Raw genomic sequence first — 27546 nt, 5'->3', positions numbered from 1 at the left:
AGTGCATTTAATGCAGTGAATTTCATGTCCATAATACAACATACTACTCCAGGTTTTAAATGTCACACATGCAGTGGCCCTGATGAAATTGTATAGAGTTTTTATTTCTTCTGCTAGATTTTGTATTAACTTATAACAAGCCATTTTAGCTACCACCTTCAAACTTACTGGTTAATGTGATTCAGTAGTAGGCTACTATACTTTTCAAAACAACTTTGATTTGTTTGATCTGATTCAAAATTGCCATTTTAAACTATATGGTTTGATTACACCTATACACCTGTTATTGCTTGCTCCATGTCATTTATCATATCTGTTTATTCTCCTTGAACATTGTGTACATATAGATAAAATGGCATGATGCAGTATCTGACTAGCCTATTTTACTGGATCATCACTTAAACCTGGTAATCTGTAGTGTGTTGGTCCTTCTTATCACATTTGTGTTGCATCAACGTGTGACCTCGCTAAGTGCAGTCTCTCAGCCTTAACAGCTTAGCTTGATTTGCCTCTCCTCCTACCAGCTAAAATTTCCAGCTTCTTTCATCACAACTAGCCCAAATCATTCTAGACCTCCATCATCAGCATCTAAACCAAAAAAATCATTTTAAAGCCAAGGGATTTTTTGTCTTAAAAAAGAGAAGTGGCATTCCTTAATTATATTACTATCTCATTTTCCTCACTTCCTAACCTTCTATAGCCTTTTTTAGAATCTGCCTCCTGATATGGAAATAAAATGTGTCAATTATTCTGTTGTTGGCCTGTTTATCTGATAAAAAAGATAGATGCTCTGTAAATAAAGCTCACTATATTAAAAACAAGGAACCACTCTCCACCATCCAAATGCTAGATTTCATTTAAGGTAAAGATATTTTACAAAAAGTAAATTTCACATCTGTGTGACAATAAAATTGAATCATACTGTGATATATTAAAAAGGGGTTTAATTCTGCCTTCTACAGTATATTATACACCTTATAATTTGACAGCAAAAATGAAATGGTGAAAAATGATTCATGATGCATGGTCTTAGTCAAAGTTGCCTGAAACATTTCTTTTCATCTAACAATTCTCTTGATTTAATCATTTAGTTTAACTAAATTTGATTTGAGTAATGCAGAGGCATAGTTCTTGCAACAGACAAATCTCAAGGTACTGCATTAAACTCTGCCTTCTTGTAGACATGGTAGGATTGTGTCATTTTTCTTTTGGTTAGATTCTGGGTTACAAGGATGTAAAATTATGTTAGCTCAAAAAATTGATAAATGAATAGAATTTTGCTCTGGGCAAAATGATAGAAACACTGTTTTAAAAGAAAGGGTTTCTTGTAAATATGACAAATGAAAATCATCCATCTATTATTTTAGATCCATTGATAATTATGTACACATTTTATCCAAGTTAGGATCACATAAAGATCATTCTGGCAGTGTAAGCTGCAATACTTGAACCAAGTCTGGATGAGAGAGATGTTTCATTCTAGGGCTTTCTCATGCACACACCTACACTCACACCCACCAGGCAAACTTAGAGTTATCAGTTAACCTAACTTGCACACCTTTCTGATGTGGGAAAAGAGACCCAGGAGAAAAACACTTTCAGACATTTAGAGAATATGCCTATAGTGGGCAAACCTTCAGATGCTTTTTTCTGGGTCTATGAGACAACAGGCCTAATCACTGCACCAATATGCTGCTATCAAAAATATAGAAATGCCAATGGGGTGTACAAGTAAATTTTGTCATGGAAATAAGCAAATATTAACATGCAACATTCAGAGTTGCAGGGCAGTCAGAAGCAGAATTCACCTTTCCAGATGGTTTTGTAGCACCCACTGGCACATATCCAGAGTCACACTCACAAGTTATAGTTCTGAGTTTACCACAGCAATTTCACAGCAATCATTTTTACTTTAAATGTAAGAACTGTTATTTAGAAGCAGATATATGAAAAGACACAAGAGTGCATAACCATGTGGGCGGCTGTTTAGTGCAGCACAGTCAGCAAAGGGTTTAATTCTCATTAAGATTACCTTGTTTTTATTACACAGTAATCAAAAATCAATTACATGACTGCATTTCTTGGCTGTTTAAAATGAATGACATTGAAAATAAAAAATAGATAAGGAGTAAACCAAAGCCTTTTCTAAATTCACTAAGTAAAAAGCATTAGATAAAATTGTAGCATCTGAAACTTATAAATAAATCTGCTGAAAGTGAAAATGACAAGCCGAATGCAATTAGTATTATGAATAAGAAAACATAAAATACACATTAGGATAATCAGAGATAATGTCCTGTCTTAATTCTGAATCACAAAGTCAGTTGTTCCAAAACAGGGGACAACTAATTGGTGTGGTAATTGCAAGATGTGTTAAAATAAAATGGGATCCAGTTAACTAAAGTCTAAAAGAAAAGGTTATTTTAGCATACTCGGACATATCTTTGTCATTACTAGATGGTTTTCTTCGAAGTCCTCCACAAGATCTAACCCTCTCCTGATATCTGCCTCCAGTCCCATGCATTAACATATGTTCCATGCATTCACATATGCATCCTGTGAACTTATACAGTTATTCAAATAGCATGACTTCTTATGGAGGGAAACGTGGCTTACATTTTAACTGATTTATGACAGTGAATTTGTAAGGACCTAGAGTTAATGTAATTTCATTTACAAAAGGCCTGTAATACTAGTTTTTCTTACAGTATGTCTCTTCTTCTGAAGACGTCTCCTGAGAGCTACACACTGTATTATAACTGTACTTTACTGTACTATAGTTGTAATTAACCATGACATTTACTGTACATCTTTTTAAAAAACTTAGTGTAAAATAAGTTTGTTAGGTTATTAAATATAAAATTCTGTTTGTCTATAATAAGAAGTGTGCCATATATGAATATAAACTCAGCAAAAAAAGAAACGTCCTCTGACTTTCAACTGTTTTTACTTTCAGTAAACTTAATGTGTAAATATTTGTATGAACACTAAAAGAGTCAACACCATAAGACATAAACTAAAAATGTTTCACAATGTGTCCCTGAATGAAGGGAGGCTCAAAATCAAAAGTACCAGTCAGTATCTGGTGTGACCACCAGCTGCTTGAAGTACTGCAGTGCATCTCCTCCTCATGGACTGGACCAGATTTGTCAGTTCTTGCTTTGAGATGCTACCCCACTCTTCCTCCAAGGCACCTGCAAGTTCCTGGACATTTCTGGGGGGAATGGCCCTAGCCCTCACCCTGCGATCCAACAGGTCCCAGACGTGCTCAATGGGATTGAGATCCGGGCTCTTCGCTGGCCATGGCAGAACACTGACATTGCTGTTATGCAGAAACTCACGCACAGAACGAGCAGTATGGCTGGTGGCATTGTCCTGCTGGAGGATCATGTCCGGATGAGCATGCATAAAGGGAACCACATGAGGGAGGAGGATGTCTTCCCTGTACCGCAAGGCATTGAGATTGCCTGCAATGACAACAAGCTCAGGCCGATGGTGATTTGATATACCGCCTTAGACCATGACGGACCCCCCACCTCCAAATCGATCCCGCTCCAGGGTACAGGCATCGGTGTAACGCTCATTCCTTCGACGATAAACACGAATCCGTCCATCACCCCTGGTGAGACAAAACCGTGACTCATCAGTGAAGAGCACTTTTTGCCACTCCTGTTTGGTCCAGCGAAGGTGGGTTTGTGCCCATAGGCGGCATTGTTGCTGGTGATGTCTGGTAAGGACCTGCCTTACAAGAGGCCTACAAGCCCTCAGTCCAGCCTCTCTCAGCCTATTGCGGACAGTCTGAGCACTGATGGAGGGATTGTGTGTTCCTGGTGTGACTCGGGCAGTTGTTGTGGCCATCCTGTACCTGTCACGCAGGTGTGATATTCGGATGTACCGATCCTGTGCAGGTGTTGTTACACGTGGTCTTCCACTGCGAGGATGATCAGCTGTCCTTCCTGTCTCCCTGTAGCGCTGTCTTAGGCGTCTCACAGTGCGGACATGGCAATTTATTGCCCTAGCCACATCAGCAGTCCTCATGCCTCCCTGCAGCATGCCTAATGCACGTTCACGCAGATGAGCAGGGACCCTGGGCATTTTTCTTTGGGTGTTTTTCACAGTCGGTAGACAAGTCTCTTTAGTGTCCTGCGTTTTTAGAACTGTGACCTTAAATGCCTACTTTCTGTAAGCTGTTAAGGTCTTAACGACCATTCCACAGGTGCATGTTAATTAATTTATTATGGTTAATTGAACATGCATGGAAAACATTGTTTAAACCCTTTACAATGAAGATCTGTAAAGTTATTTGGATTTTTAAAACATTGTTGAAATACACAGTCCTGAAAAAGAAACATTTCTTTTTTTGCTGAGTTTATTAGGTTAAGTGGAGGAGTTGTTGCTACCATGTTGTATCAACATCACGGAGTTCATTTATGAAAGATGAAACTTTGGGCAATCTACAAGTTTGTCTTCTTTTTACTACCCCATTTGTAACTACTCAGCAGACTGAAAATATATCCTGAACATTTTAAAATGTGGAATATTTTGTGCTGTTTAAACAACATATACTTTATAGACCGAAAATGTTTTGTTTTTTTCATAAGATAAAGCCACAATACATGATCAAAATCATGGTGTAGACGCAATTCCAAAACATAAAGTATTAGCTGGCAGCAGCACAATAGAGTTAGGAAGAATGCATCACTTGGTAAAAGTCTAAAATTATCTACTTCATCAAATCAAAGAAACCAACAGTGCTGATTAGTTGTTTGAAATTATGTGATTTACTTTACTTACTATATGGTGAGCTGCCATACATTTAGCTTGCATTTAATGATGTTAATAATAGTGAAATGTAAGTGAATATTTTATGGATAACCTGCACTAGTGAATGGTTACCTCACAATTATTAAAGAAGTAAAAGCCTTATGTGCATTAAAAGATGACCATCTGTTTTTATACTTATATTTGACAAACTGAGTCTTTAATAAAACATTGGAAAAGAACACTCATTAAAAATAATTATGCAACTAAATTAATGAACGACTTTATCTCTGTTTATCCATTCAGTAATGTATTAGAAAAATGTAATACGTCTATAATTGGTCATAAATATGACGTGAATTTATTTTAAAAGAGTGCATCAATGTATTATTTTTTAGGTTTATATATCTTAATGCTTCTTTGTAGGTGGACCAGATTATTTTTGTTCACATGGAGATACATTAATGAGCAGCAGATCTGAACAATATGAAGTAAGTAAATGCTAATGAAGTAAGCAAAAAGTAATATGTATGAAATAAATATGTTAAACAATTTGTTTTATAACTTTAAATGTTTTGTTCTAAAAACTAATCAATCTGTTTTGGCGCCTTGATTAACCACCCAGTCTGTGTCTCACATTCCTCCGTCTTTATCTACCATACATTTATTTTGTATACTGTCGCATGCGGCTGGGGGTGGAGCCCATCCGGGACGCCAAGGAGGACCGGAGGAGGGCTTGTGCCTCCTCGAGACCATGAGGAGGCAACCGTCCTGGTTGTGTTGGGGGCCACGGGTAGAGGGCTTGTAAGCCCAACCCTGTAGGGGCCCATGGCCACCGCCAGGCGGCGCCCCGGTGCCTGAAGCACCCTGGACCTCAGCACTTTCGCCACACCAGGAAGTGCTGGGGGGAAGAGGACTGGGAACACCCAGAGGGCTTCTGGGTGCGCAGCCGGCACTTCCGCCACATGGGGCGTGTCCTTTGGGGATTGCCGGGGAAGCAGCTGGAGCCCATCCGGGTTGCTATTTAAGGGGCTGCCTCCCTTCCATCATCAGCAAGAGTCAGGTGGAAGAGGACGGAGCTCGAGGAGAGGAGTGGAGGCGGCCAGAAGAAAGGCACGAAGGACTGTGAGGCCTGGACTTTGGGGGATAGGTGCTGGAGTTACTGGGTTGAGCACGACAATACTATAAATATTGTAAATATTAAATGAGTGTGATGGGTGCTAAACTGTTGTCCGTCTGTCTGTGTCCGGGTCCAGTTCCACAATACCAAAATCTTTTAAATCCTGAACATCTTTAATCTGTTTTCTACTTTATACATACTGCTGTTTATTTTAAATAAATTAAATTATTACAATGGAGCAACTTGAAAATATGCAAGCCAGAGATTATTCTGAATAGGTAAATCGGAATTGCTTTGTTTATTCAGTGGGACCTTTACTGTATTTTCACATTGCTGTTATTTTTAATAACTTCATTTTTGCAGTCAATAAAAGCAAGACGGCAAAGTTTTAAGTTTATGTCATCATAATAGAAAACAGAATGCTGAACTAAAAAAAAGAAAGAAAGAATCTGGAAAGTAACTTTGGTAGAGCAATGCAGCTTCAGAAAGTTGATTTTAGTAATATTTGATCATCATAACAGTAAAGCATACAAAACTACAGGATGTACAATACAAAAAGAATAAAGACAATGCTGTTGTTAGCTTTACCACAACAACTTAATGTACATAATTTGTGCTATGCTTTATTTTTCCCATCTATTATATATTATGTATAATCTCTCAAATTTCAGCATTCATTTTGTAGATAGGAGTATAATGTAAGCTTTCAGATAAAAACACTTAAGCATTCAACACTGATGCCTTCTGTGTAATTCAACTAAGATATATAATAATAGGTGTTAGGAAATAGTGATGATGAAAAACTAAAAACATATTTTCAGGGGGTTGTTATAGTAATGGAGGACTTTAATTACTTAAATATTAACTGGTAAAATCCTTTTAAGAAATTGAGAAGTCTGTCTGTCTGTCTGTCAAGAATAGACATTGGAGTAGATATTATTACATCATTAGGATATGGCAATCACGATAAACTTGAATGTGTCTTTACAGAGCATACAATAAAGGAGAATTTCTTTTCAAAATGTAGAATTAGTAGGGAATTTAAGAGATCTATTTTGTGCATGAATTGAGGGTTAAAGAAGCAACACAAGGACAGTGATCAATAAAGGATTTTATGGCAGCTAAAAAGCAGAGTGGAATATTGCAGAAAATGCAAAAGTTGAACAAGGTAGCTTCTTTCAGTAGTTTTGCACTAAAGAACTGTGAAGGAGGAAGTGAAGTGGATTATGAACAGTAACGGCAAGGTAAAATATAAGGAAAAGGAAATAAAAAATAGATTGCATTTTCTGGAATTTTCACATGTGAACCTCCCATAAGCTACAGTGACTGTTAAGTAAGTATTAAACAATTGGAAGTTAAAGACATGCATACAACTAAAATTAAAAGACTAAAATCAGTAGGCCTACTGGATAACATTTATTGCACAGATCATAAAGACGTTAGTGATTACACATATAAATCCTTAATGCATGTGTTTTAGAAATCAGTGCATTTTGTTATTTGTTCATTTGTTATTGATAATACCCCTGTCTCCCTTTCCCCAAAGGCTTTTTCTCTTTGATTACAATTACTCTGTCTGATTTTAACTTTTATATTTTACTTTTGTTTATAATCTGTGTTTTGTCTATTGTTTGGTGTCCTTGAGTGTTTAGAAACGCGCCTACAAATAAATAAAATGTATTATTATTTATTTTCAAAAGTGCAGTGTGTAGATGGGTAGATAAATTGGCTAAACACAGAAAGCAAAGGGTTATGATGCAGCCATATTTTCCAATTTCTAATATCAGCCCTGGTGCACCTTATGTTTACAATTTATGTAATGGATGTTTATAAAAAATTTACTAACAAACTGGTTACATTTGCAGTGATACGTGGAATATCAGATACCTTAAAGTCAACTAATTCATTGTAGATGAAGTGTAATGTAAATTAACATTTTACACAAAAAAACAAACAAATTAAATATGATTATCTAATGGCTGGGATTAAAACTTGTAAGCATACATTAGGAAAAGGACTTAGGAGTCATCACGGACTTGTTACTATCTTTCCGATCTGTAGAAGCCATTGAGAAGATTAATAGGAAGTTGAACTGCATAGCATACTATGACAAGTACAAATCAAATGAGGGTAATTTTTTCTACTTTTTGTACTTTGACCCAGCTTTATTTAAGGCTGATACTGATATACTCTATCAAAGATAGAGCGAAGCTGTTGGTAGTCCAGAGAACCATGCTTTGGGAAGCTTTGTGCCAGTCAGCCACAGCCCCCTTACTATTCAATCTACAGTACATCTTCACAAACACAAGTAAACATAAATACCTGTATCTTTAAATAGTTTAATGAAACTCTTATTTTTACTCAATGTAAAATGTAAAACTAGTGGGAGAACAGATAACAACATTATCAGTCACAAGATAATGTTGTAACCTATCTAAACTACCTTGGAAAAAAATGTTGATAGGTGAAAAATGCTGATAACAACAAGGGGCAAATTATTATAATGGGTTCAGAGAGGAGAAAAGAAGCAAAAGGAGGAGACTGTAAATGTGGTATTGTATAGGTTTGTTGTGAAATCCATGAGTGAAGAAAAAAGAACATAGGTGGTGATTTCATTAACAAGGATGCTAATGTGATACCTGAAGGTACGGATAGCACTAGTAACAACTGTGCAGGCCAGCTGGATAGTTTTTCATCACCCTACCACTAGTCCATACAACCAACCCCACTTTCACACCAATGATACTAATTCCACCCTGGATCCCACTAACCCCATGAGAAGGCCCTGGCAGTGTGAGTGTGTGTTGTAAGGTTTCTAAACTCTTTTGGGACTCCCCCGACGGGATGACATGCTGAAGAGCTTCCCGAAGAGCGATCACCGTGTCTGTGGAAGACAGTTTTTCAGTTTGCCGGGGCAACCGCCGGCTCCCAAAACTACAGCAGCTTACAGCTAAAGCAGATCTGAGTCAATTGCTGTCATGCTATAAGCATTTGTCGTCGATGGGTGATGCAAAGAACATAAATGCATGGAAGTATTACTTGGCCACTAACCTGGCTATGACACTGTCTGATTGCCTGTGTTTGTGTATAGGAGAATGGTAGATCCTGCTACAATAAATAACCTTGCTGTTCCTGTTTCAAGCTGAATAAAGTTGGTTTTGCTAAAGTAATGAGACTCAGCCTTGTGTTTTGGGGTGCAAGATAGGGACGTCACAGTGTCATCAGTAGTTGACTAGTTTGAACTACAGTGCTTTGTAATAATAGTGCTGGGATAGGCCACCTTTGACTTTGACCAGACAAACTGTATAAAGAAAATAAAGGGATTTGAATAAAAGTATCATTATTTATCTTATTATTTACAGAATTTGGCATTTGACCCAATGATAAAAGAAAATGAAAGCAAGCATTCAAGGTAATTTTTTTCACATTTTATTTTTATTTAATTTGAAATCAAGGTGTATAATAAAAGAAATAAATTAAATAATATTAGGAAATTGTTCTTCAGAAAAGTAACAGACCTAATTTTTGTCACTAAAGAGCCATTTACTCATAAATCAAACCTGATCATGAATGTTTTAGTCTAGAACTGTCTTTATTATACCAAATATTTTAATGGCTTTAGTCCAGTTTCAGATAAACAAAACCTTAAACTATGTACTGTTGAGCATTTTTTATACAATTTTATCACCTATAAAAATTTCAAATGCATGTCCAGTGAGGATTTCTGTTTTTGATTTAATAGTGATGGCTTAAAAAGAATACACCATAGAGGCGTAATTGTTTGTGTTGCTGCTTCAAAATTGCAGCAGTCTGAGTTCTGTCACAATCTGTGTGGAGTCTGTATGATGTTTGCTCTGTGTACTTTCTCAAAGATTGGGTTAAATGGAAACTCTGAATTGACCCTTTATGAGTGTATGTAAATGTGTGTGTGTGTGTGTGAATTTGCTTTTTGGTGCATTGGCAACCCAATCCGGGTTGTTAGAACCTTGAATCTTATGATGCCGGGGTTCAAATATCTTGTTCATTACCATTACCATTACCACAAGAGCTTATAGGAACATAAATTACTTGACTTATGGAAGGAGCAGAGTGTTCTTTCTTTAAAAATCGTCTCATGATCGACCTTCAGAAGTGAATGTGAGGAACAATAAGCTGAGAATTCTTTCTTGTCTAAACTTTACATTTATAAGTTGAATTTTTGTCTATTTTTCCACATCATTCAAGCCATTGTAACTGAATTTGGCTGTGATTATATTTTTCAGCAATGGAAGGTTGTAAAACATTGTTTTACTAAGAAATTAAAGACAGGGCAGCTACACTTGCAAACTTAAAGGTCTTACCAAAATGCCCAATTAAAATATCAAAAAACAGGACAAGATTGAGCTTACTGTTCTTTTGTTTCTCCTTAAGCTGCTAGGTCCATTATTATAGAGCAGGGTTGGGCAAATCCAGTGCTGGAAGGCGATAGTTAGATGCTGCAGGTTTTTCTTCCAACCCAAATCGTTATTGACATGTCAATTATTACTGATGAAGCACTTATTTCTCAAGCAATATTTTTCTCTTTCATTTTTGTTCTCTCATTTGTTTAGATTTCCCACTTAATTTCTTATTTTAGTCTTAAACTGCTGCATTCACTCTTTTTAGCTACTCCTTATTGACAAGGGAACCAGCAGTTCTCCATATACAGTAACTTGTTTCCATTTACACCTGTGTGCATTCATTGTGTATTGTTTTTGGTTCAATAAAATATTTGAAAGAGAAAAAAGTGAAGGACTGAGAATTAGTAATCCAATTTAGCACAATAAATGGAAGCCGATCTTCGTGGTGGAAGAAGGCCGCCTGCTCTGCAGAGCCTGGTCCGTAAAAGGTGAAAGGGGTAGATGCATAGCCGATTAGCCACGTGGTTGCGGGAAGGTAAACAGAGAACCCTTAAAGTGGCGGTGGGACAGAAGCAGTCAAACACAAAGATTCAATCAACAAGGTTTATGAAAAAATAAAATGAAATAACTATATATATTCAATAAATAGAAATCAAACAGCAATCCAAGGTTTATGAAAAAATAAAACGAAATAACTATATAGAATAAATAAATATCAAACAACAATTTTTGCAATAAAAGATAACTGTCAGAGCCATAACCTGCAGATGAAGCCCAAAAATTAAAAAAGAAAATTGAGAGGAGGAGGCCTGCCAACATACAAAGTGCCAATCATTTGGAAAGATTGCAAAAAAAAAAAGTAAAAACAGCTTGAAAAAGGAAATAGGCCTCCCTTTGGGGCAACATACAAAGTGCCAGGCAGTTATACAAATTAACAAAATCTTAAGCAGGCCTCCTCGTGAACAAAAAAAAAAGAAAGAAGCCATATATAAGCCCATCTACAAATTTAATTAATTAATTAATTAATTAATTAATTAATTAATTAATTAATTAATTAATTAATTAATTAGCCATATATAAGCCCATCTACAAATTTAATTAATTAATTAATTAATTAATTAATTAATTAATAAAAAATAAATAAATGAAGAAAAAATCTTTAATGGCCATCCCCTCCGGCAAATTTTTTTTCTCCCTCCTCTTTACGTCCAGCCACTCCTGCACAATTTTGCCAGCTGAGGTGGAGCAAAAGAATTCCCCCCAAGGCAGCTGTGGCCGGACCACTTTTTTGTTTTAGGATGGCCACAGCGCTGGCAAACATAGGCCTCTACCTTCTTCCTTTGTTTTTGGGGATACCTTGTTGACGTGCCAGTTCGTCCGCCTCTGCTTTTTCTTCCACCGCCAGGCAGTGGTGCAAGGAGGAGCAGAGGAGCGGCACTGTCAGCTGACGGGGGGGAGTGGCTGGGTGGCGGGTGCTTCATGTGGAACGGGGGGTGCCCAACGATGGGTGGTGCCACATCCACGGGGCCCCGAGGTTGCTGTGTTGCCTGACCGGACAGGTCAGGTGGATAACAAAACTGAAACTGTTTTGCAGCGGACTGCTCGGGGCCCATGGGCCGTGGGCGTACAGCAGGTGTGGGCTGTGAAGCAAGGGCTAAGCAGCTTGGCAATGGCACGCCCATCTCCAGAGCCCACCATACCAGCTCCCTCGTGTGAGCATAGTGCCTACAGGGACAGAAAGCAAAGTCAAGGTGGTAGGAAGGAGAGGGGCATGGTGGATCCCACTTGCCAAGTGTATACTTACCATTGTGCCAGGGTGCGCTGACTGAGGGGGGATAACTGGATACGTGTCTGGGCCATAAGTACTGGGTTTGTAAGGATGTTCTCCTGAATGCAGATGTAATCACGCATTACAGCTGCCCAGCGGTTCACCCTCATGCCGCAGATGGTGGTTCCTTCGGGGTGAATCCTGGACAGCTCTATACAAACGGCCTCCACAAGGCGGCTGATGTTTGGCGTCTGTACGGCTTGGCCGCTTTGGCCGACCATACACCTACAAAATTCGGGGGGTGGGTTTGAGAGAGAGAGAGAGAGTCAGTCAGTCAGTCCTGCTATCGATATCCAATCAAAAGGAAAGAGGCCATGCCAAAGAGGTTGAGCACCTGCCATTGCAAGCTCTCCACTCCCAATGTGACACTGGTCTGCGAGTGCTTGCGTCGGAACCTCCCCTTCACCAGTCCTTCCTGGGCCATTGTCAGGCCTAAGGCTATTCTGTTCGGGGAAGAGAGCGAAAGTGAGAAAGGGGAGTACTCATCAGATATTCCACAGGTATATCACGACTCGTCGGGAGAGACTTACCAGCTCGTGGGACACCCTTTAAATGGCCTCGTCTCCAGGGGAGGTCTCCTGGTCGGCTGGCCCAGACTGTGAGGCGCAAATGGCAGGGCGCGACTGGGACTTGTCAGACGACAAGGGTTTGGATGTTTGTCGGGTGAAGTCCTCCTTAAGGCCGAAGAGGGTGTTGTCCAGAGAGAGGTTCCTCTACCGACGCTTTGTCCTCTTGGAAGCCCTCGTCGACACTGACGTTGTCTGTATCAGTCCCATCCGGAGCGTCAGGATCCCTGCCCATCACTTCCTCTAGCACTTGACCGGTCTGCGAAAATAGGTACTGGATGCCAATGAGCTCACCTGTGAAAAAGAGGGAACTGCTTTAAATTGAAAAGGTGGGAAGCAGGGAGAGAGAGAAAGACAGACAGACCCCGGGATCACCACCTGCTGCCCGCACGCGTCTCCTGGCCTGCTCCCTGACCATCTCGGGACACTTTACCCTGAACGGGGTACCTTTACCTTTACCCGCTCAGGCTGTTTGCCTTGGCGACCTGGATCGCCTCAGTCGGAGGCCTTGAGGGTTAGTTTGCCGGAGGTCTGGCGACGGAACTGTGGCACAGGGTTCAAGCTGGATAAATTAGATAAACCAAGAGAAAGTTACAGTTCCATTCCAAAGTTTTACAATACCTCTTGTTTTTCTTCAAATTTAACCAGCTGGAATGCAACGAGTGACCTGAAACAGATCCGCAAGAAACTGGCAGACATTTACATTTAAAGATTAGGTTACCAAAAACTGAAATTAAAAGAAATTTCAGAATATTACAAATTGGCCTTCAGGCAACAACTAATAGGTTATAACCTACATATAGTCTGCACCAAGCGACGTTGCCTCCAACATAGATAAAATAAAGAGTCACTGAGCATGCGTAAAGAAAAAAAGGAACAAGGGAACAACAAGACTTTAACCTGCCAGCTTTTAGAAAAGTCTATAAACACCAAGCATGATATTCCAAAAACTTTTTGAATTAACCTTTGTGTTATTTAACCTATGAATACTTACATGTCAACACCGCAGGTGATGTTGGGTCTATTAAAACAATACAATCAACCAGTACATCAATTAAAGAAAGAAACCTTTGTTTTAAGAGGAACACTACTACTACAAACAAAGACTCACGTAGGAACACTAGTGGCAGTCATGGTAAGGGATACCAGAAACAGTTAATGCTGAATTCTGAAAGAGTAAAGGGACACACACACACCCACACAAAAAATAAATAAATATAATGGTTAGTAATACTAGTACTGACTTTTTTAAGACCTTTAATAATATTAAAACTAAGTTTTAGCATTATTATTACTTATTATTAACAAACATAATTATAATGCAATTCTATCCAGACTATTTACAGATATTTATATTACTGAAACCAGTTTGCTAAAAAGAGCACTTTCATTAATATGCACAAAAGAAAACAAATTCTCATTAGATTAAACTACATCTGTTTTATTTCACTTCACTATAATCCTTGTGTACTAATAGTACCAGCAATAGTACCATATCAATAGTACCAGCGGGCCCCACTTTCACTTTAAGATAAAACTTGATGACATCGCCGCTTTTAGGCGGGGAGGCGGGTCTTTCAGAACAGTAAATTGGAACGCTTCTCTTTCCAGCCAAATTTTACAGAACAATCGGCACAACCAATTAGAAGACAGGCGTTTTCGCAACGAGCCAATCGCTGCACAGGACTGCACAGGACTGCTTGTCAATTACCTGAGAAATCGGGACAGAATCATAACAGAGTTGTACCGAAGATCGGGACTCTTGGTTTTAAGTAATTTTGACGACATCCTTAAAAAGGAAAAAAGTCTATAATAAAAGAATGACCTGACATGGCAGAATGTTAACTGTAACAAGCCATAACATTAAAAAAGATCTGTTATTTACTGTACAAGTATTGGTAGCTAATTAAGCATTAGGGTTGCAACAAAACTTGAAGCCACTATGGGCCTCCAGGACCGATTTTGCTCACATCTTGTGTGGAGAATACGTCTTTGCTTGTTAGTGCTTTATGTTGATCTGCTGGTGCACTGTCATTTTATTTTCATAACAGATATTTCTTAATGCAAGTGAGAAGGTTTTACATTGCATTAAAAGTGCATTTATGCTACTTACTCTTTAATAAAATAGAACAAAAAATGTTTACAATTAGCTACCCCATACCTTGCCCAAGGTAGGTGCTAGGAAATAGTGATGATGAAAAACTAAAATTGGTGTGTTCAATAACTCACTTCTGAGACAGGGCCCTACACACATATAAGGAATACATGCTCAGGTGTATGAACTGGTGTTTAACCCAACCCAAGACAATTGTCCTGAGAAGCAACTTAGGCTACACTTACATAAGCAACCTTCAAGATTATGTGCCTGGACTGAGTTTACTTCAATACAAGCTTTGAATTTCTGCTTTTGGCAAATGTTTCTACTATGCTACAGAACTTGGTATAACTAAAAATAAATATGCTAGAACCTGACTCAACTGTACAAAGAAAGTTTGGATGGAACCATGCTAAATTCAATTTGATGTTTTTCATTCAGGATAAGGTTATAGGCTTACTGTATTTGCACATAGAAATATTAAAACATTTTGTAGCCTGAATATAACTCTGATAATTTGTCAATTGTAAGTACGCTGTCTTAAGGCAGGACAAACCTTAAAATTTACCTACAGAGTCTTCACGAATTGGCCTACAACCTATGTCTGGGCAAAGAAAAATAAAGGATGTCTTTGTGAAATAATAGCTAAACTAAAAATACTTTATGAAAGAAAACTAAACTGAATTTCCAAGCAAGATCAAAAATAATATAGAACAGATATCTAATATAAAATGAAAAAACTATGAAAATCTTAATTTTCATCTTCCTTTGAGCCTCCTGATATTTAATCTCTGACTCACAACCTGCTTGAATGGAAAAAGTAGGTTCAGAAAATGAACCAATGAATGAATGGCTCCAGAAATGTTTAATCCCTCGTTGAGCCAACAATTAATAAAGGCATTTCTGGAGGAAACTATGGATGATAAATCTTAAACATTTTCGGAAATCCTTTTCCAATTCATCCCTAGTTTTTAGGTTTTATTATCTTTGTAATTTGACAGTGACCTTGCTCATTTATGCAAAGAAAGATGTAGGTAAACTAGTCTCAGTTGTGGATTAGTTAATACATGTCTCTTTACAATATCTTGCTGTCTTTCTATTTATATGTCTCTGTCCATTTGAGTATATGATCATGTAATGTTAAAAATAAACTTGTTTTAAACAAACAGTATTTTAATCTGTTTGGTTTTCTGTAAAAATTCTATGACCCTGTTTTTTTCTGTTATTTGTAAACAGCTGGAAAGCAGAAAGCACTGAGACAAGGTTGGGCACATTCTCTCAAGAAAATGCATCAAATAGTAATACAAGTTACCTGCGGTCAAAAAATGTTGCAGAACTTGTAAACTGCAACAAAATTTCTCCCTATGCTTGCTTTTATGGATCATTAAATAAAATTATAGAAGCAGGATGGCTGGATAAACTTTCTCCAAAAGGGTAAGTCAGTACATATTTCATCTGTTAAAATGTGCTTAGTTTGAAATACTGCAACATTTCTGTTTTTTTACCCAGATTACATTGATAGGTTATATTTGCATATCTTGCATTTTTATGGGTAATATTAATTTACACTAGCCACGCCGCATAATCAGGCCGCTTTTTAAATGATTTTTAAACACAGAGGAAAAAATAAACATTTGGAAATTACGTAATTTAATAACCCACCAAGAAAAGTAACATTGCAACAATGCACGCTACGAACCAACATACAATTGTCCGTGACTGAAAACCGGAGGAGCGCCGTCGCTTTCTCCTTCCAAAGCGAAGGACGGGGTTGAACGTCGCTCATTCAGTACGCACTGCCCGCTTATGTGCCCGCCCCCAACTCCCTACCTGAGTCGCTTTCATCTGTGTACAGTCCACACACACCTATGAGTCACGTTGACTGTTAATTTTCCAAACACTGCCTCAGTCGGTTTCCACGTTGATTTTTCTTTGTTGTTTGCGGTTCCGGCTGCTTTTTTTTTATATATAATCCACCAAGTCACCCGACCATGGGGGGCTTTACAAAGGGCAGGGACGTAATCAGTGCGAGCTTATGACCTGCACGTACTGGGAATTTCTCATTCGTGGGGAACAATTGGAAGCCACGGTCTCCATCACGAATGGGGTTCAACGGCCTCCCCGCGCCGGGTAGACACACGTTGATCCATTCAGTGTAGCGCGTGCAGTACCGGACATACAAGTGCATCACAGACCTGTTAATGCTCAATCTCACGTGGCTGAAAGCCACTTGTCCCTCTAAGAATTTGGATGCCAACCGCTGTTGGGTCGTATAACTATTTAGCAGGCGGGAGTCTCGTTCCTTTTCGGAAATAACCAGCCAAATCGCTCCACCAACTAAGAACTGCCATGCACCACCACTCACAGAATCGAGAAAGAGCTATCAATCTGTCAATCCTGTCCGTGTCCGGGCTGGGTGAGGTTTCCTGTGTTGAGTCAAATGAAGCGAAAGGCTCCACACCTAGTGGTGCCCTTCCGCCAATTCCTTTAAGTTTCAGCTTTGTAACCATACTCCCCCCTGAACCCAAAGACTTTGGTTACCGGGTTGGCTGCCCTGTTGCGGGGCCTGCATTGGTGAAGCAGGTGAGACGGTAATGAAACAGAGGCACAGGGCTTATTGGTTTTTAAAGACTGCTTCCTTCATTGGGTTTTAACCAATGCACGGAACGAACCAACACACAATCGTCCGTGCGGCGCTCAGGGTGGAACGGGAGGAGAGGAGAAGGACATCCACTCCGCTCCCTCCGTCATGCTAGTCTGCTGGTTTCTCGTTCAGTATATACTGCCTGCTCATGTGCCCACCTCCAACTCGTCACTCGAGTCTTTGTACAGTCCAGATGCACCTGTGACTCACGTAGACTTTTCATTGCTCTGTGCGGTTTTGGCTGCCTTTCTATATATAATCCACCAAGACACCCGACCACGGTGGGAGGGGGTTGTGTACAAAGTGCAGGAGTATCAAAGAAGACGCATGTTTGTCGCGGATGCGAATTGCTGTATGTAGCGTGTAAAACAGTTTGCTATAGTGCACGCGGTGCAAGCGTCGAATCGAAAACTCTTTTTAAAGACTGCTCACTTCATTGTGTTTTAACCTCAGTTGTAAAGGAACGTTTTAAGGATCCCATGGGAAACCCCTCGCAAACAGTTTTACACGCCGCATATGGCGATTCACCTCCGCGAGAAACATGCCTCTATTAATAGTCAACGTGGGTCGGAGCTGCATGTGACCTCTACGACAGACAAATATAAATGACGCTGGTTTTTCTGTGTCGTCGCGTCCGAGTTGGTGGGTGTGGCTCTGTGAGTTCCCGCCGTATCCAATGGTCTTGGAGTTGGTGGGCGTGGCTCCTTCCTCCGTGCGCCATAGGTGTCTCACTTGTCGGCTTAGTGAATCCATGCCCCTTCCGGCGTGCTTTCCATGGTTGTCTTGCCTTAGTGAATTATATATATAGATATTTAAGACAATGAGAAAACTTGTGTAGCATCAACAAAACAAAACTTCTTTCTTTTCAGTTGTAGTATACAGTATAATGTTATGAAAAGCTAATTTCTTTTTTTGTAATTTTAAGAAGGTGAAGGTTGCGCAGTGGTAGCGCTGCTGCCTCGCAGTTGGGAGACCCGGGTTCGCTTCCCAGATTCTCCCTGTGTGGAGTTTGCATGTTCTCCCCGTGTCTGCGTGGGTTTCCTCCGGGCACTCCGGTTTCCTCCCAAAGACATGCAGGTTAGGTGGATTGGCGATTCTAAATTTGCCTTGGTGTGTGCTTGGTGTTTGTGTGTGTCCTGCGGTGGGTTGGCACCCTGCCTGGGATTGGTTCCTGCCTTGTGCCCTGTGTTGGCTGGGATTGGCACCAGCAGACCCCTGTGTTCGGATTCAGTGGGTTGGAAAATGGATGGATTGAAGAAGGAGAAGTCTATTTTTTAAGGGACAGGTATATAAAAAGATTAAATACTGTACATACAGTTTTTATTAAGCAGATTTACCACATGGATAAGTACTGCAAAGTTTAACTATCTTTCTAATAAGTACTGTTAGTTTACTCTTTGGGTTATATTACAAACAGGAATGTATTTTTAACTTACCTTGTAACATTTCTACAAACGCATTAGAAATATAAAAGTTGCCCTTGATGAAATTCTATGTTTCATTGAATCTTAAAGTGAAAACAAGTTATCACACAATCTTTATAAAGTAAAGTTTATATATATATATATATATATATATATATATATATATATATATATATATATATATATGTAAAGGACAGCCGGCTTCCATGCCCGGCAGGGACGCCCCTGCTGCTTATGTTCCAGGGGAGCCACCATGGGCACTCCAGTACCTCCCCCGGGACGCTTGGTGGCAGCCTCCCTGGCTGACGGTGATTCCCCAACCCCCTGTAGGGCTCCATGGGAGATGGAGTCCTCAACAGTTTGGTTGGGGCAAGGGTGGCCGCTAGGGGGGGCTGCCTGCTTACCACAGCCCGGCTGTACGAGTCTTCAGCCCCACCCGGAAGTGCAATTAGGACCAGTTGGTTAATCACCTGGAACGCTTCCGGGTGGGCTATAAAAAGGCCCAGCCACCACCACTCGACGAGCCAGAGTTGGGAGGAAGATGACAAAGCTTGTCTGGGAGGAGTGGTGGAGCGAGGTGAAGAATTGTGTTTTGTGCTTTATGCTTTGGGACTGTGTTTGGGCTGTGTGGCACGAGGAAGACGTGTCCCACAGCTGAAGAAAATAAAAGTCTTTGTACTTTTTATACGTACCTCCGTGTCTTTCTGTGTCAGGTCAGGCACCAATATAGCGCCTTTGTTACTATCTATATATATATATATATATATATATATATATATATATATATATATATATATATATATATATATATATTTATATTCTATATAGTTTCCGAGGATTCATAGGAACATCCACTCAGCTTCTATTAAGGTATTTTGAGGTGAGATAAGCAAAGTTTAAGAACACAAAGAAAAAGGAGGAAAAATAGGAACTAAGGAACTCATGAACCATTGTTTCAGTAGTAGGAACCCAGAGAGCTTTTTGCAATGATTATCTGGAATACTGTATATGAAAGCCATTGCCTTACCACCTGGGAGATGTTCCAGGATTAAAGTGGCAAAATGTCAGTGAGGGGATGGATCCCAGTTGACCGAGCAGCTGGCACTAGTGGTTGTGAAACGGGCAGTAATGCCCTGTGGTTAATACACCTTCCTGTACATTAAACCAACTGACAAGCTGCAGAATGAAGGATGGTTTAACACTAGAATTACCAGAGTCTATGAAAAAACCTGTAAATTCGTCCCACATTAAATCCCGTCTTTTGTCTTGTAAATGTGTCAATAAGCCCAAGCAGCAAACAGCCTGTTATACCATCTCCCCCACCAACGCAGAAAGGGCCCAGTTCAAGCCTTGATTATCTTGGAGTGAAATGCTGGAGTTTTAGAGGGGAAATAATAGATCGTTATTTGGAATACATGCATTTCATGTGTGTTCTGTGTCTACAACAATCTATGTAAACACATTGTTAAAACAGAAACGTTTTTCATGTTTTAGTAATAAATGACAAAATGTAGACATGTTTAAGCATTCAGTAATAACCTACTTTAAATTAATGGCTGTGTATGCTCTATTTAGAATTTTACTTTTTTTATAAGGGTTTTTTATTGATTATGAATTATTTTCTATTATTTCATAAAAGTGTTAAAGCTTCACAGAATAAGGTGTTTGATTTTAGTATATATTGTACTAGAAATCCTAAATCATTGCCAAGAAAATTCTGTTATCATACAAAAGAATGTTTACAGGCTCTTATTAGAATTTGATTAAAATGTGAAAGGGCCTAACTATAAAACTTCTCCAATCTGTCAAGTCAAGTTGGGGAACATGCACTGGTACAGTGCATTGCCGCACCCACTACAGGACAAAACAACTCAGTATCCCGGTTGGCAACCCCCCAGGCAGACACACGGTCCAGTCCCACCCTTCGGAAATGACCCTGTATGCCACAGCCAGGTGTTACGTGGGCGACCCCTTAGTCTGGTCCAGCCACTTGGGTTCCCAACAATGAGGATGTTGCAAACCGGATCACCCTTGGGGAAACGCGCCACATGGCCGTAGCATCTTAACTGACGTTCCCTCACAGTGCAGGTGATGTGCCTCATTCGGGACTCCATGAGCAACCGCTCATTTGACACAAAGTCAAACCAACGGTACCCAAGGATACTCTGGAGAGACACAGTTCCAAAGGAGTCCAGCCTTTGTCTCAGGTCACTGGATAGCGTCCATGTCTCGCAACCATATAGCAAGACAGGAAGCACCAGGACTCTAAAGACTTGGACCTTGTTCTTTTGCATAGATATTGGGAGCGCCACATACCCCTTTCCAGTGACCTTATGACCCCCCTTGCTCTCCCAGTCCATCTACTGACATCATAGGAAGAGTCACCAGAGACATGAGTGTCACTGCCAAGGTAAGTAAACCTCTCGACAAGGTCGACACTGTGTCTACAAACAGACTCACTGCTGATGGATGTGCCCAAGAGGTAATAAAAAGGCCTGGATCTTGGTTTTTATCCAGGACACTCGCAAGCCCAGACACTCCTCACTCAGTCTGTCGAGCATTCTGATCAGAGCCTCCATTGACTCTGTGAAGATCACAGCATTGTCAGCAAATTCAAGATCTGTGAATCTTTCTTCACCAACAGATGCCCCACAGCTGCTGGACCCATGACCTTGCCCAACACCCAGTCCATACAAGCACTGAAAAGAGTAGGAGCAAGAACACACTCCTGTTGAACCCTAGAATCAACTGGGAAGAACACAGAGATTCTGCCTCCACTCTGCACATCACTCACAGTACCAGTGTACAGGCCAGCCAACCTCGAGGGGATCCTCAGGATGTCCCACAGGGCAGCTCGATCAACTGACTCGAGTGCTTTATGAAAATCGACAAAGGCTGCAAAGAAACTCTGCCGATATTCGCGTTTGCACTCCATGACAACCCTCAGTGCCAGGATGCAGTCAATGGTAGACTTCTTAGGTGTAAAACAAGACTGTTCCGGTTGCTGGTAGGTGAGTAAGTGATCACGGATACTATTGAGGACAACCCTAGCAAGGACCTTACTCGGCAACGAGAGCAGTGTTATCCCCCTGTAGTTGTTACAATCCAGGCAATCACCCTTCCCTTTCCAAAAATAGATGACAAGTCTCTTTTTCCAGTCAGTTGGGATGATGCCAGTCTCGAAATGGAAGAGAAGATTGTTTGCAATGCCAGGGGGACAGTGTTACCACCAGCCTGGAGAAGTTCACCCCGGATACCACAGATCCCTGCAGCCTTTCCCCCACTCAGCTGGTTCATTACCTGTACAATCTCAGTGATATTGGGTGGTTCACAGCTAATTGGAGGATCAGCCTCAAGAACAGTGAACCCAGAGATATCCAATGTCCTATCCAGAGGATCAGCTTTGAACAGCTGCTCAAAGTAGCCAGCCAAGCAGGTCACAACTGCAGTGTCATCCGTAAGGACCGTTCCATCAGCTGCCCTGACTGCGAATCTCCGAGGAATAGATTCAGATGTGCGTAATGCTTCGATTCCTCTGTAAGCAGGATGTGGGTCGCTAGACCACAGATGGTGTGTTACTTGCTCACAGATTCCTGTAACAAATGCCTCTTTATCTGCCCTCAGAGCCCTTACAGCCGTCCTTCTCAGTTCCGGGTACAGATCAGAGTTGCCATTGAACCTTGCGCCGCAGCTCCTCTCGATGATATCCAGGGTGCCCTGCGAGATGAAACACCTCTTTCTGGGAACACTGGTAACACCAACAAAACCCTCAGCAACCTTCAGGGTCTTGTCACGGAAGGTCTCCCTCATCACATTAGGATCGGCAGTCGTACCCAAATCTGCAAGTTCATCACACAAACTGCGTGCAAACTCACCAAGTCCAGGCTCATTTTCCTAGTAGGTGGTACTCTTAGGATCCAATCTGTACTCTGAAGAATATACTGTACTATTTTCAGCAGTATCAATGTATTTAGTATATGGAACTTAATTAATACTGATGTTAACTTACTGTGTATGCTTATGTATAAGTTGAAACACAACTTGAAACCCAAAAAATCGATCATAAAATCAGACCCTAACTTGTATGCCCGTTCAAAAATGTTCTTGCATCAGTTTCTCAGATGCATTGAATTTTGTTGCAGCAGCGCAGTTACCAATTTCTTTTGCTACTTTAACAATGTTTAATTTAAAACCAGCTTCATATTGTCTTCTGATTGAACGGTCAATCGTAGATAAGTGATGCTCTTACAATAAAGGTGTATGAGGATGTGAGATACAAAAAACACAAATCAGTGCAAACGTTGCTTCGGAATAGTTTGGGTATTTGGGCAAAATAGAGAGAGAAAGAGATAGAGAGAGGTTAGGTGTATGTGCTGATACAAGGCTTTGCTGCACCCACATAGAAAAAAAAGGCTGTGTGGTCCGTGGTTACTCTCTCAGGTGGGCGTTAGCATATCATAATCCCTTGTACCAACAGCATGAGTTTTCCACAATCGACTGATATGACCGACTTTATAAAATACCAGAAATGATACTGTAAAATCGAGTCCCAACTTATCTGCGGGAGAACTTATCCGCGAGTATATATGGTAGATTGGATTTGCAATTACAGTTATTTTATTGCATTTTAATTAGAAAACTAAATGCTCACACCTAAAGGTATTTATGTTGGTATTGAATTTTAACTATTGTTTTCAAGTTGAACTTTTTTCAGTAGACCAGAGGGGGTGAACAGGATTGTAGTAATGCAGAAGGTTGCTAGTGTAATCTGGTGTAGTACCATTTAAAGTTATTCTGTTGAATCCTGTAAAACACAACGAGGCATTGAAGACTCAACAGAATAGGTATTATGCGCTCATTGTTGAAAGTATGATGAGGGCTCTTGCAGAAGAGTTTTGAATTAGCCGGAATTGATGCAAGTTTTAGATAATTTTAATCTGGTCTAATGTAAAAAGTGAAAGTTACAAATAATCATATTCCACTTCTTGTCTGAGAAATTAAAAAGAGGCCTCTGTTTCTGAGTATTGCTTAAGATCATTTAGTGGTGAGCATTGTGATTTTATTTAATAAAGTCTTAAAGTCTAGAAATATTACATATTTCTCTTGATTACTGGCATTTTTCAGGTGCTTTTTTTAGCTTCTTTAATAAAGTTGGAAGTCAAGTAGACCTGTGTTACTTTCTGCTATTAGTCATTGTATAGTCATCTTTTTTTTACCATTTACATTAATTATAAATCGTAATAAAACAGAACAAAACAGAAGTCATCTTCCTTGTTACCACTGTTCAACTGAAAGACAACACCCTTGTAACTTCAGTTTTTCACAAACCAACAGACAATCAATCAATCAATCAACATTTATTTATATAGCACATATTCATACAAAAAAATGTAGCTCAAAGTGCTTTACAAAATGAATAGAGAAATAGAAGACACAATAAAAGATAAACATAAGTCAACATTAATTAACATAGAATAAGAGTAAGGTCCGATGGCCAGGGTGGACAGAAAAACAAAAAACTCCAAAGGCTGGAGAAAAAAATAAATCTGTAGGGGTTCCAGACCAAGAGACCGCCCAGTCCCCTCTGGGCAATCTACCTAACATAAGTCAAACAGTCCTCTTTGTATTTAGGGTTTTCATGGAAGGACCTGATGATGATGGTCACGTAGACTTCTGGCTTTCAGTCCATCAATGTTGGTGCATCATGATGCTTTGAGTAGGTGGTGGTGGCGCAGGCCACCACAAAGAAACCGGAAAAAGAAACAGAAGAGAGAGTAGGGGTCAGTATGGATTTTGGAGCCACTGTGAATAGTTATTATGAAGAATTGAACATACAGAGTATCAGTATTAAGTTAAAGTGAAGTTATAAAAAGGCCATGTTAAAGTAATGTGTTTTCAGCAGTGTTTTAAAGTGCTCTACTGTATTTGCCTGGCGAATTCCTATTGGCAGGCTATTCCAGATTTTAGGTGCATAACAGCAGAAGGCCGCCTCACCACTTCTTTTAAGTTTAGCTTTTGGAATTATAAGGAGACACTCATTTGAAGATCTAAGGTTACGATTTGGAATATAACGTGTCAGGCATTCCGATATATAAGATGGAGCGAGATTATTTAAGGCTTTATAAACCATAAGCAGTATTTTAAAGTCAATCCTGAATGACACAGGCAACCAGTGTAGTGACATCAAAACTGGAGAAATGTGTTGGATTTTCTTTTCCCAGTTAGGATTCTAGCAGCTGCATTCTGCACTCGTTGCAAATGATTTATGTCTTTTTGGGTAGTCCTGAGAGGAGTGCGTTACAGTAATCTAGTCTACTGAAAACAAAAGCGTGAATTAATTTCTCAGCATCTTTCAATGATATAAGAGGTCTAACTTTAGCTATGTTTCTTAAGTGAAAAAATGCTGTCCTAGTGGTCTGATGAATATGCGATTTAAAATTCAGATTACAGTCAACGGTTACCCCTAAATTTTTACTTCCGTCTTAACTTTTAATCCTAGTGCATCAAGTTTATTTCTGATAACCTCACTGAATCCATTATTGCCAATTACTAAAATTTCAGTTTCTCTTTATTTAGTTTGAGAAAATTACTATTCATCCATTCAGAAATACCAGTAAGACATTGTGTTAGTGTATCGAAGAGTCGGAGTCATCAGGTGCTATTGATAAGTACAGCTGTGTGTCATCAGCATAGCTGTGGTAGCTCACGTTGTAACCTGAGATAATCTGACCTAACGGAAGCATGTAGATTGAGAAAGCAGCGGACCCAGGATAGAGCCTTGTGGAACACCATATCGGATATCATGTGTCTTTGAGATTTGATTACCACAACTCACAAAGAATTTTCTCCCTGCCAGGTAGGATTCAAACCAATTTAAGACACTGCCAGAGAGGCCCACCCATTGACTAAGGCGATTTCTAAGAATATTATGATCAATGGTGTCAAATGCAGCACTCAGATCTAAGAGGATGAGAACAGATAAATGGCCTCTGTCTGCATTTACCCGCAAGTCATTTACTACTTTAACAAGTGCAGTTTCTGTACTGTGATTTGTTCTGAAGCCTGACTGAAAGTATCAAGAATAGCATGTTTATTTAGGTGGTCATTTAACTGCATAATGACTGCCTTCTCTAGAATTTTACTTAAGAAGGGCAGGTTAGAAATGGGTCTAAAATTTTCAAAGGCAGAGGGTCAAGATTATTTTCTTGAGCAGGGGTTTAACTACAGCAGTCTTAAGACAGTCTGGAAAGACCCCCGTATCTAATGACGAATTAACTATGTCCAGAATATTGTCAATTAGCACGCCTGATATTTCTTTGAAAAACCTGGTTGGTATTGGGTCAAGGACGCAGGTGGAGGGTTTCAGTTGAGAGATTATACTATGTAATTCAGGTAAATCTATCCTGGTGAAAGCATTTAATTTGTTTATAACGGAGTACCGGGCTTTGGAGGTTCTGCAGTGTTGGGGAGATATACTATGTTATCTCTAATATCATTAATTTTTGAGTGAAAAATACAGCAATGTTCTCACAGGTTTCACTGGAAGTATTCTGGGGGCATTCCTTTGTGTTACCTGGGTTTAACAGACGATCAATTGTTGAAAATAAGACTCTGGGATTACTAGCATTGTTATTTATAATATTAGAGAAATAGCAGCGCCTCTCAAGACGGACAGTGTTATTGTATTCTGTTATTTTAACCTTCAATATCTCATAATGGATAGTTAGTTTAGTTTTCCTCCATTTACGCTCAGCTCTACGACATGTTCTTTTAAATCAGACACTCTTTGGGTCTTCCATGGAATAACAGTACTAGAGGATTTTTAATTGTCTTTTCAGGTGCAACTATGTCAACAGCAGTTCCTACTTTAGAATTAAAGTTTTCCACTTTACTATTTACATTATCCTCGGTATTATAGTTGGCATTATAAACGGACTGATTGCTTAGAATAGTTGTAAGCTTTAAAGCTGCTGATGAGTGAAAGAAGCGTTTTTTAACAAAATGCTTCTCATGAGCGTTTTCTATCTTTATTTCTATATTAAATAGTAGAAGGAAATGGTCTGATAGACCGATATCAATGACCTGCTTTATATCAACTTTAAGTCCTTTAGTAATCACTAAGTCTAACGTATGACCTGCTTTATGTGTAGGCTGATTAACGAGCTGCCTCAAATCAAAAGAGTCCAGGAGGTTCATGAATTCCTTTACCTTTTGGTCACACTGATTGTCGACATGAAAGTTAAAGTCGCCGACTATTAAGAGTGCGTCATAGTTTGTAACTAAAATTGACATTAAGTCAGAGAATTCCTCAAGGAAAGACGCGTTATATTTAGGAGGTCTATACACGGATAATACGAGAACATGAGAATCTCCATGAATAACAACGGCGAGATACTCAAAGGACTTAAATTTACCAAAACTAACATCTTTACATTTTAATCGACTCGAGTAAATGTTTGCCAATCTGCCCCCCTTTTTCCCCTGGCGGTCGGCAGACAAACATACCTAAGAAGTGATAGCCTCCACCCCAAGCATATAAAGCGCTGCATTATTTTCAGCCAAGCAATACGATACAATCGTATTTGCTCAGACCTGACAGACCGGAATAAACAACTGCAGGAGCTCTGACAAGATTTCATCAGACAAAGCTATACCCCCAAAACAACAGACACTCAAATAAGAAGAGCTACTGCCATACCCAGAGACAACCTTCTGAAATATGAAAACAA

The 27546-nt window shown here is 39.6% G+C and overlaps 1 protein-coding gene across 1 annotated transcript in view; it reads left to right on the top strand.

The window, feature by feature from the left end:
- zmp:0000000660 (arf-GAP with Rho-GAP domain, ANK repeat and PH domain-containing protein 2) overlaps positions 1-27546 on the top strand; it is a 446729-nt gene that overhangs the window by 92965 nt on the left and 326218 nt on the right. Inside the window, exons 4-6 of the mRNA XM_039751270.1 lie at positions 5188-5252; positions 9244-9293; positions 15986-16183. Of these exons, the coding sequence (XP_039607204.1) occupies positions 5188-5252; positions 9244-9293; positions 15986-16183 (313 nt within the window). The remainder of the gene's footprint in view (positions 1-5187; positions 5253-9243; positions 9294-15985; positions 16184-27546) is intronic.

The sequence above is a fragment of the Polypterus senegalus genome, chromosome 4 (assembly GCF_016835505.1).
Source record: "Polypterus senegalus isolate Bchr_013 chromosome 4, ASM1683550v1, whole genome shotgun sequence".
NCBI lineage: Eukaryota > Metazoa > Chordata > Cladistia > Polypteriformes > Polypteridae > Polypterus > Polypterus senegalus.
This window is presented reverse-complemented; position numbering and strand designations above follow the sequence as displayed.